Genomic DNA, 11,195 nt, shown 5'->3' with positions numbered 1-11,195 from the left:
CTGCCCGCCGCTGCCGTTCCCGCTGGGCGGCTTTCCAGCGGGCATCGCCTTTGGGCTGGCTCCTGCTCGCGAGAAAGGAAGCTGAGGGGGGAAAAATAATCAGTTCTTGTGTTTTACAGTGAAGAAAACGTTTGGAAACTTTGTGACTATATCAGGAGTCAGGATCGATACCCTTTAGAAGAATTTTACGCTGTTTTCATATCCAATGAGAGGAGGATGGTGAGTCGATGAGAGGTGATCTCAGTGCAGCGATGGAGGGATTCAGCCCCTTAGACAGCAGCTTGGTGTAGGTGAGACGTGGTCCCAGCCCCTCAGACAGCAGCTTGGTGTAGGTGAGACATGGTCCCAGCCCCTCAGACAGCAGCCTGGTGTAGGTGAGACGTGGTCCCAGCCCCTTAGACAGCAGCCTGGTGTAGGTGAGACATGGTCCCAGCCCCTCAGACAGCAGCCTGGTGTAGGTGAGACGTGGTCCCAGCCCCTCAGACAGCAGCCTGGTGTAGGTGAGACGTGGTCCCAGCCCCTTAGACAGCAGCCTGGGGCAGGTGAGACATGGTCCCAGCCCCTCAGACAGCAGCCTGGTGTAGGTGAGACGTGGTCCCAGCCCCTTAGACAGCAGCTTGGTGTAGGTGAGACCTGGTCCCAGCCCCTTAGACAGCAGCCTGGTGTAGGTGAGACTTGGTCTTAGGCATCTTAACCACAGCTCAGCACGGTCCCAGGCTTTTAAACTGCAGCCCAACCTGTGAGGCACGGTCCCACACCCTCTCATACCTCACTTTGGCTCAGAGGCTTGCAAACCACACCACATGAGATCTTTTCAGTTATCTAATGCATTCAGGAATGTGGGAAGAGGCACAATGTCCTTATCAGCTGTGGGGGTAATTTTTTCCCTGTCATCTGTTTAGGACAATGATTATTTTATGTGGTTCAGAATAGTATCTCCAACATCATGCTCCTGAAAGATAGAAACTAGAGAAAATTTTCTGACTGTGGCACAGATAACAGCTGATGAAGTGGATAGGTTAACAAAGAACTAACCAATTAACCTGAAATTAATCTGTATTAATCTGAAATGTTTTATTCACTTCGGGTTTATTTACTTGTAACTTTCAGATTCCACTCTGGAAGCAGAAATCAGGACATGGAAATGAGCCTGTTGTCTGGGTAAGGCATTCTGTTCTTACTTTCTCTCAGTAATTTCCAGTGTGTGCTTCTGTAGTTGATAGCTGCAGGATCAGACTTGGGCAACGTCAGTCATCTTCACGGTAACAAACTTATGTTTATGCTCCATCTGAACATAAAGAAACACTTTTTTTACTGTGAGGATGATGGAGCATTGGAGCAGGTTGCTCAGAGACATTGTGGAGTCTCCTCCATCTTTGGAGATACTTAAAAGCTGTCTGGACATGATCCTGGTCAGCTGGCTTTAGCAGGGGGTTGAACCAAATGACCTCCAGAGGTCCCTTCCAACCTCAGCCATTCTACAGTTTTGTATTATTATTTGTTATTCTTTTACAACAGATTTATAAAGAGCCCAAATCTGGTGCTCATTTTTACCAGTAAATTAACAGCGAGACAGTGAGAAAAATCTACAGGTGGCAAACATAATTACAGAATCATGGAACCACGGAGATTGGAAAAGACCTTTAAGATCATGAAGTCCAATCATTAACCTCACACTGACAAATCCCTGACTAAACCATGTCCCTCAGCACTATGTCTACATGACTCCTAAATACCTCCAGGGATGGGGACTCCACCACTGCCCTGGGCAACCCATTCCAATGCCTGAGAACCCTTTCAGTAAAGAAATTCTTCCTCACATCCAATCTAAACTTCCCTTGGTGCAACTTGAGGCCATTTCCTCCTGTTCTGTCACTTGTTTCTTGGCTGAACAGACCGACCCCCACCTCTCTTCACCGTCCTTTCAGGTAGTTGTAGAGAGCAATAAGGTCTCCCCTCAGCCTCCTTTTCTCCAGGCTAAACAACCCCTCAGCCACTCAAACCTTAACGTTGGTAAGAGTAGATAGCAGTTTTGTGAGAATTATTATCTGGATATTGTTGAGGCTACCAGCTTTGTGGAATTTTAAGTAAATGTTTGTACTTCTGAGTAGATTTATTAAAATATCCATGTAGGCCTGACAGAGAATAGGAAAATATAAGCTATATATATATATATATATATATGTGTGTGTGTGTGTTCAGCTGATAGCAATTAAATGACCCATAAATGGTGGGTTTGGAGTGTCATTTCATCAATTAATGTAATTCAGTAATTGCCACTACTAAATTCCTTTCAAATATGTATCATTACAGAGTTCTTTCAGTTATCTAGCACGGAAAAAACTCTACTTCTTGTGGCAATTTCTGTTTCTGAAATTCTGCAAAGTAATCTGCAAACTTCTGAAGCTCTGAGATTTCTGAATCATTCATTCTCTCCCAAGAGATTGGTATATTCATAATACAAAAAAAGTTTAGTTTAAAAAGAGATCCAAGTATTATGAAAGTGGTCTAAAAAGGAACAGGAGAGTCAGGAAAGGCCACCACAGAATGTGGGTTTCTCATAAAAATTCATGGATTGAAAGGTGTTTTAACTTTGATGTTTCAGTGGATTGTAGGGTATGTAAAGCTTGTAGTTAATTTTTCTTACACTCTGTAACAGATTCTTCTAAATATTGTTGCATAGAGTTGTTTGTGTGTATTGGTCTGGCAACATAGCTTGCCCAAGATCTTTTTCATTCCAGTCCCTTTGTGGTTTTGTTTAATATTGAAAGTGTCAAAAGACAGTGCTTCAGACACTTTTTGTGAGTGGATTTAATGTGAGCTTTCCTAAGCTGTTAACAGCTACCTTCAATTTAATTTTGGAAAACAGCAGTGTATGTACCTGACACCTAACATAGGTAACTCCAGTTTCTCCAAACCTCCACCACACCTCTGTTTCTTACAAGTTAAGAAATAAAACTGCTCCTCAGAACCCAAGTGTCTTGAAAAGTGTGATATAGCACCCAGAGGTGTTTCTTCCCAGCTTCAAGAGCTCCTATGGGAATCTGTCTTATTCCTACTGTCCTCTTGATCCGAGCCGTTTGCTGCTTTTTCAGTTGCACACTGTTTTTTCAGCTGCTTCTGGCATCTGAACACTCAGCACTCAAATTCACAGACCATGTTACTGCAACAGGTACAACATCTCTCATTAGAAGAGATCATTAGATAATTTAATGTTAAGCTATCATCATAGATTGTTGTCAGCTTTTATTTAGGACTGGGTCTAAGCCAAAAATACTTATCCCACTGAACTTCTGCGTTTTGGTGTGGGACATTAAAGAGATTTGCTGTTTTCTTAAGGAGCAGCTTACACTTCTGTTTAGCTGTCCAGGCTTAACTCGAAGTAGGCTGCAGAGGAATGGGGAGAATACCAAAGTTTCTTGAAAGGCACGATGGGTGAGGCAGGTGTTAGGAAATCTCTCTTCTGGTGCCAGAAATGTTACAGGCTTAATACTTCAAGGGTAGAAAGCAGGATTTAAAGGAAGGATCTGTAGCTTCTGCTGTTAGGATGCATTTTTGGTTTTTTTTCACTCCCTTTGCCAGTTTCTCATTAACAGCTGTTTAACTCCTGGCAATTACTTCTTCCCAGGACTACCATGTTATTCTCCTTCATGTTTCGGGTGGGGAGCAGAACTTCATTTATGATCTTGACACCGTGTTGCCGTTTCCCTGTCCTTTTGACATGTACAATGTGGAGGCCTTTAGGTTGGATGACAGCCTTCATCCAGAATTTCACAGGTGATGACATAAAAGATAATGACCATGAATGGTTTGGTTTTGGTTTTGTTTTTTTGCTATACTCCAGTAAAATAAATGCATTGGGTTATTTTTCTAAAGCTTTCTACCTTAGTCATAAAAAGCTCTTTTCTTTCCTACTGTAGTTTCTTGTTAACTAGTTAACTGCTTGTCATGATAAATTAATGCTCTTTGATGGGAGGAAGTGGCTCTTGTTCTAAGTGACTAATACAGTATTGTATACCTGCATCTTTTGATATGATTTTGCATTATTATTTAGGAAAATCAGAATGATTCGAGCAGATTTGTACTTGAAGACATTTGCTTCAGACAGATCTCATATGAAAGATGCAAATGGGAAATGGCAGAAGCCTCCTCCTTCATACCCTTGCATTGAAACTGCAGGTAAGCTGCCAGAGCTCCTTTTCCCACCTTACAGTGTAAGTCCAAGATGCACACAAGAAACAAATACACTTCCATAACATATCTGGAAGCATATCCACCTAGCTTATTATTTCATTTGGGGGAAAAAAAAAATAGGGCTATGGAGAATTTGGCACTTCCTTTTCTGAACATGTAAAGTCGAGCATGCCTCCTTGTATTTGCCATTATGAAACATTAATTACTGATCTTCATAAACTGAGCAGAGAATGAGAGGTAAATAATACTGTTCTCTCACTACAGCAGGGAACTGAAGCAAAGAGGCGAAATAATTTGCTTGGGGTCACAAAGTGAATTTTTAACACACTGATTACACCACATTTTCTCTGGCAAGTCCCATCCTGCCAGAGCAGGTTATTTAAACAGGAGGAAGTTTTCAGGCTCTGCTCAGCATGCTGGGTTTGCCTGCACAAGATGTTTGACGTTTCTCTACCAAGTGAATGGACCTGAGGACACTTTAAAGCAAACTGTCAAGTCAGCAAATTTTTCCCCAGGCCTTAAGCCTTTTTAAGTGATTGCCTAGATAATAGCCTCTGGGCCAAGCAGAGAAGTCAAGACTTGCTCTCTCTTCTATTCTCTAGCTACTTAAACCATTCTTATAACACAGCATTTCAGCTTATTCTAATAATGGGTTTGGCAAGCTGGCTAACATTTGCCATGTGTTTGTTTGTTCTCTCATTTTCTTCCCAGATGGAGAAAAGTGTGGTCAGGTTTTGCTTTGAAAGTTTCCATGTTATTGCTCTGCACGTTTGGTTTTGTTGCTTTTTTGATAATGCAGTACTGCTATGTATTTATTTTAGAGAAGGCAGGGTCAAAGAAACATGTTTTATGTTTAGGTCACAGTTTATTGTGGTTTTTAGTTGCTGGGAAGTTAACTCTCACTCTTTGCTTTGACTTCTAAGGAAGCTTGGTGTTTCACACTGGAATAGAAATGAGTTGTGAATGTGGGTAGGAGCACAGATGTTGTCTTCATTGTGAAGATTTATCCATTTTCTAGGCAATCCAGGTTATGAAGCACCTTAAATTCTATGTCTTTGTCCTCATCTCCAGTAAAGTTTTATAAAAAGGTTGTGTAGCAGGTGGAGAATGCCTGAACTGCAATTCACAGTTCACTGTTAGCTGGAGCCTCCTAGGTACTGAGGACTTTTTGCCTGTGGAAACCTTATTGTTGTGATAGGTGAGAGCTTATGAAAGCATGAAGAATATAGATCAGGCCAGACCAGGAAGGTGGGGAAAAAAAATCAATTAAAATCAAAAGAGTAGAAAACATTACTTGTGGATGGTAAGTTACAGAATGACTCAAACAGTTGCAGATGTCTACATGTACTTCTAGCTGTAGTGAATGACTCCATAGCTGCAAACCCTGTAACTCTCCCCCTATCTGTCTTGCTTGGCTGAGCTTTACCTCGCTGAGGAGCAGCAGCCACTTGGTCTCAACCAACCTCCAGATCGTCCCCGTGATGTTGGTAGATAGTGAAAGATAAATAGATCTTCATTCCTCTTATGCTTTATTTCTTTGCTCTGTGCCTAGCAGTGCTGAAAGAAACTTCCATAGGTCATCTAGTCCAACACCTGCTCAAAACAGGCGTTCCATAGGGCTCTGTCCAGTCTGGTCTTGAACACCTCCAGGCATGGAGATTCCACCACCCTTCTGGGCAATCTGTTCCAATATTTGACCGCTGTCATGGTAAAAATAAATAAATAAATAAAATCATAGTATGGAATCAGAATTTCCAGTGTTCCAACTTGCTTTTTTTGCCTCTTGTCCTGTTGCCAGGCTCCCCCAGGAAGGCTCTGGCTCCACCTTCTTTATGTCCTCTGATCAGGTAGATGTAGACAGCAGTAAGGTCTCCCCTTCATCTTCCCTGTTTAAGACTGAACAGGGGCAATTCTCTCAGCCTCTCCTTGGATATCTTGTTCTCCCACTCCAAACAGCTTGATGTTCTTCTGGGCTCACTCCAATATGTCAATGTTTTAGAGTTGGTTTTTTTTTTTTTAATTGAGGAACTCCAAACTGGACACAGTACTTCAGCTCTGTGCTTTTATGCTCTCTGGTCTCCTGGTCAGTTGGTTAAATGTTGCAGATGAAAAAAACCTGGTTACCCACTGAAGGTAGCAGGTTATTCACTAGGTAGCTTCAAGATCTGGGTCAGAACAGGAACAGATTATATCAGATCTAGGATGTGTAGTTCAAGCTGTCTTTCATTCAGTATCAGTTTCTCCAGCTTTATTTTTTTTATCTTCCCTGTATTCACTTGAGATGCCTTATATAAGATTGTGCACAATGCTGTAAGTCAGTAAGGAGTCTGGGTTTGAGTCTTGTGGAAAAAGCATGTGCTTTAATTTTTAGCTGAACCCAAGTTCTGTGCTTCAGTGATGCAGTTCTGTAGATGAGCATGTGTCCTGCAGGCCAACATACAGGTTTAAAAAGCATTGGTGTCAACAAGTGGAACTGGTAGTTATCTTCCTCTAGAGACTAGTAAAGTAATGTCTCAGCATGGTTTTATCAAGCTTAAAAGTGCCTTATTTAAACCTGATGGAAAACTGGGTGGCAGACCTTTTGTTATCATAGAAGACCCTGGGGTATTAATGTTCATGTCCATGCCAAATTCCACTGCAGATAACTCTTTTCTCCCTGCCTTTTCACTTAGATAGAGTACTCTGCTCTCCGTGTTAATTTGTGTTTGTATAAGATTAAGTTGCTTACATATTTCATGTTAGAGGTGCTGCAATTTAATGGCTGACAGAATTGACCACGTATTGTTTTAGTATCAATTTATTTGTGAGGCACATTTAGATCAGAGCTTTATTATTACTGTTATTTTGCTGTCATATGGAGTAGCCAAATTTCTAAGCTCTTTAGAAGATGACTACAAAGCATGCAAAGTTTTTGTATTACTTCTGTTTGCTATATGTCTTCTTTGATGTTAAACGAATGTTTGAAGACTGAAAAAGTACAATAAAAATGTATCAGTCTTTTTTTAATGTATGAGAATTGTGCTGTTAAAAAGAAATGCGCCCATGAACTCTTTGTATTTAAAGATAATCAGCACCCTGGTACTGTTGTGTTGATACAATTTGCTATGTGGTAAAGCATATTAGGTACACTTATATACACTACTCTTATCTCACTTGGGTTTAAAGCTTTTTAGTTAAAAAGACAAGAATGTTTGCTTATGGTACTAAAATATTGCCTCTTCCAGAGCACAGCAGCTGTTAAGCCTGAATATAGCACTTTGGAAAAGGAAATTCCATAGTATCTAAGTCAGATGTAAGCTAAATAGCACCATTGGTAGGATAATGTACTTACCCAATGTGGATCTAGGACAGGATACTGGGACCAGTGATCCTTTTTTATGAACTATACCAGGAAATGTTTAATGACCATGAAATTTCTTTTGGAATTGAATTGAGGAATCTCTATCAGTAACCAATTAAGCATTTTTTTTTCCTACTACTAACTCAAAATTAATAATTCTTAATAATAATTAAGAATGCTCATGGGGTTGCAAAATAAACCTTCTAAAATAAGCTTATATTGAGTCATAAATTCCAGACTATGCTTAAAAAAATTGAATCAGTAACTAGATTATTATTTTTTAAATAACTTTAGAATTATTTTTTAAAAAACCAAACAGCCTCAAACCAACCAACTAAACAAAACCCCCTCAAACTCCTCAATATCTCATCAGAACTCACATGCTAAGCATTAGCCTTTTGCAACTGGCTCTCCTGTAGCCATTTTCCAGAGCTGGGCCTCTGTGTTTCTTACTGGTGTTGCTCTGGCCTCTGTTTTGTGCTGCTGCTGTGTGTGCCAGGAGAAGCTGGCTGGCCTAACTGGGTGTGTGGTGCTTTCTCACCCAGCCCTATCCTCAAAACAGCTTTGCTGGAATTCACATACCTGAGCTGAAGCAGATTCTCCTGGTCTCACCTGATTGCCAGTGGAATTGTGTTGAAAGAAAATAGGTGTGAGTCTGGTATTTTGTTCAAATAATAAAAATTAAAAAGTTACTATTTGGGGCACAGATTCATCATTCTAGGGCTGGTGAGCCCAGCTTGAGGTTTTCTTTTAAGTCTTCTCTCCACAAATCAATGAGATCTGATTCTGTTTAATTTGTGAGTCCTGGTGGGATCAGCCCTCCTTCCTGCAAGCCTGTGTAAAATCCAGCTTGCACAGTGCATTTCAGAATTACTCAGAACAGATGGTCTTACAGTTTATATACAACTGTTAGCATATACTGCAGCTGCTCTAACACTGGAAAGCATTGCTCTGAATTTCACTTCTCCCTAGGTGTTTAGTAGCACACTGGCAGGATGGATTTGTAAAGGCTTTTTGTACTTTTTTATTAAAATCCCCAGTAGTCATAAACCATAGGGTTTTACTTGTTTGTGTTTTTGTTTGTTTTGAAGAGCATGAGTAGGACAGCTGAAAAATTCTGGAGGCCCTGTGTCTGACACACCTATGTAACAGGTGAGCTACTAGCCAGAGGCCAGGCAAATGTCTCCAGTTTCTTTTTGTATCTCCTCTCTGAGGTAATGAAAGCAAAAAAGCAGCACTGATACAGATATAAGTAGCTCGTATGTACTTCATGGGAACCTTCTGCTCCTCTCTGAGAATAAAACTCCAGTCTTTCACAAGTTACATGAGCTTTTGGGGAAATAGAGAATCAAATCAGGATGGAGGCAATAAAAGCAAAACTAAGGATAGAAGTATTTAAACTCTGTGAATGGCTTATTGAAATTACACCACTTTCTGTGAAAGATAATTTAAGGTGACCAGCTTTGTTTTACAGTGAGATGGACCAGGATGGTTTGCATGGTCAGTTACGTCTCAGCTGTGGGGACAGCACCTTCCAGCTGAGGGCGGTAACAGCCTTTCTGACTGCCTGCAAAAACACTTCTCTCCCTGCTCAGGCAAGGGAGGGGGATCTGAAGAGAACTGTAAAAACCTACACAAGTCTGTGAAGAGCCCAACTTTCTAAGTATTTTAGGTGCCCCCAAGGTCAGCCAGCAGCAGAACTGATCTTGGAGGCTTTGTTTCAGACTTGCTCACCTCCAGCAGCCCCTTGCTCTGCCCCCATTATGCAGAGTTAGTCCAGGGTCTGTGAGCCAAGCTGAGGCTTGGGTGAAACATTGCTTTCTAACTACTGTTGGCAGAAGCCAGGAGTATCATGGCCACCAATGCCATCTGAATGTGCGTGGCCTTTTTTTTTTTTTTTTCCCCCATCCCTCCTTGGGATGGTTTGGGGGTTTTTTGGGGGCTTTTTTTACTAAAAAAATAAAACTATGCAAGAATCCCAGAATGCACCAGCTAGGTCTCATTGACAGTGTGTGTGTAACAAAGTGAGTTTGGTCAAAGAGGAGGATTAGCTCTGAGCATACACAAATGACAGATAGTATCACAGGCACAGCACCTGAGGAGGACTGCAAGCATAATGTAGGTCTTAACATTAATTCTGCTGCTCTTGACCTTGCATAAATGTTATATAAAGCGTGCTCCTCCTTGCTTTTGTGGAGAAATCCTTTTGGTTTGTCTACTGCAGCATCTCTTTTGTAAATTCTGCTGTTTGTCACTCTTCATCTGCTTTGGGAAGAGGACTTTGTGGTGTTCTCATCTATTTTTGCTGAGCTGTTTCCTAAAGCTGTAAGGTCTAACATAACATGCATGGCATTCAGATACAGCACATGAGTAAGAAGAGTGGCATAGAGAGATTCTCCTGAATTTAATAGAACAGGAGAGGTATCACTATGTTTATTGCTATGGATAGCTCTCGTACTGCTTCAGTGCCATCTGCTGACTGGTTCTTAGACCATCCCCTCTTCATTTCCATTCTTGTTTGCTTTGTTAAAACAATTTTTCCTTTCATTAAACTTCTCTGATGGACTGTGTTATGCAGCTGAAGCAAATTCCATCATAAGGATTTTTTAATCCATTCATTAGAGCCTGTTCTTGTTTGGTTCTTAATCCTTAAATGTGCACATGAATCATCCATGTTAAAATGAATACTTAAACACAGTTGGAAAACTGTAACAGTAAATCCAGTGGCTCTTGCACTCTGTTCTTTAAACTCATTCTCTTCCACTTTTCTTTTATTGGGCATTTTAAAAGATTAATGAGCAGATTGTCAGTGAGAATATAAAACAACAAGCCCACAGATGTTTGTAGTCAGAGCTGAACAGGCTCAGAAATTGGAAACTTCTGACCAGCGTGGTTCTGAGTCAGCAAAGCTTGTACAGCCCAGCTCCAGAAAAAGGATGTATAAGGCACCTCAGCCCAAAACTGCACACAGCACTTTCCACTGAGCTCTCTGGGATCCACGAACGGGACAGAATGGTTTCTGCCTCTCCTGCGGGGCTCAGCAAAGATCAAACTCCTGGCAAAGAGCAGTCATGGTTACTTACTACAAAGAGCAGCAGTTAACCTTTTACCTCTCTGACTTCATTCAGTGATTCAGGATTTTAAAATACAAGTGTCTGTCCTCAGCCTAGGTTTGTGACCTTCTTCACCTGAGCATTCTTCTAGGCTACAGGCTGGGTTACGTCAGATGTTTCCTCCGGTCTGCGGATTCTGGCCTTGCCATGGGTTGGTGGACAGCAAGGGCAAAGTTCAGGGCTGGAGGGACAGCAAATACAGAGCAAATACTGTAGTCTGGGGAGTAACAAATTGTAGGTTTGCCAAGGGGCTGATAGCTTTTGAGAGATGCTAGACAACTTCCAATTCTGACTGCTGCTCTGGTCCAGTTCCTCTGTAGTCAGTGCGAGAGCTGACTTGGTCAGCTTTGGTTCAGAACTTAAATGGGGGAATAATATCTTCCCTGCTTTTGAGTGACTGGATTTGTGTGAATGCAGGAAGACTATAAGCACCTGTTGCATTGCAGTTCCCTGTATTGGTTGTTATTTGCACTCCAGTTCTCTGACACTACTCGACCCTTCTAGGCTGCTGTCACAGGCAAGAATGTTACTCTACCCTACACCTGCTA

General features: G+C 41.4%; 1 protein-coding gene across 1 annotated transcript in view; it reads left to right on the top strand.

Annotated features, from left to right (window-relative positions):
* Window positions 1–170: 170 nt before the first annotated feature.
* Window positions 171–11,195, top strand: part of NTAQ1 (N-terminal glutamine amidase 1) — an 11,597-nt gene continuing 572 nt past the window's right edge. The window contains exons 1-5 of the mRNA XM_010164598.1: window positions 171–219; window positions 1,111–1,161; window positions 3,115–3,172; window positions 3,629–3,777; window positions 4,055–4,179. Of these exons, the coding sequence (XP_010162900.1) occupies window positions 1,139–1,161; window positions 3,115–3,172; window positions 3,629–3,777; window positions 4,055–4,179 (355 nt within the window). The 5' untranslated portion in view covers window positions 171–219; window positions 1,111–1,138. The remainder of the gene's footprint in view (window positions 220–1,110; window positions 1,162–3,114; window positions 3,173–3,628; window positions 3,778–4,054; window positions 4,180–11,195) is intronic.

The sequence above is a fragment of the Antrostomus carolinensis genome, unplaced genomic scaffold, assembly GCF_000700745.2.
Source record: "Antrostomus carolinensis isolate BGI_N321 unplaced genomic scaffold, ASM70074v2 scaffold24833, whole genome shotgun sequence".
NCBI lineage: Eukaryota > Metazoa > Chordata > Aves > Caprimulgiformes > Caprimulgidae > Antrostomus > Antrostomus carolinensis.
This window is presented reverse-complemented; position numbering and strand designations above follow the sequence as displayed.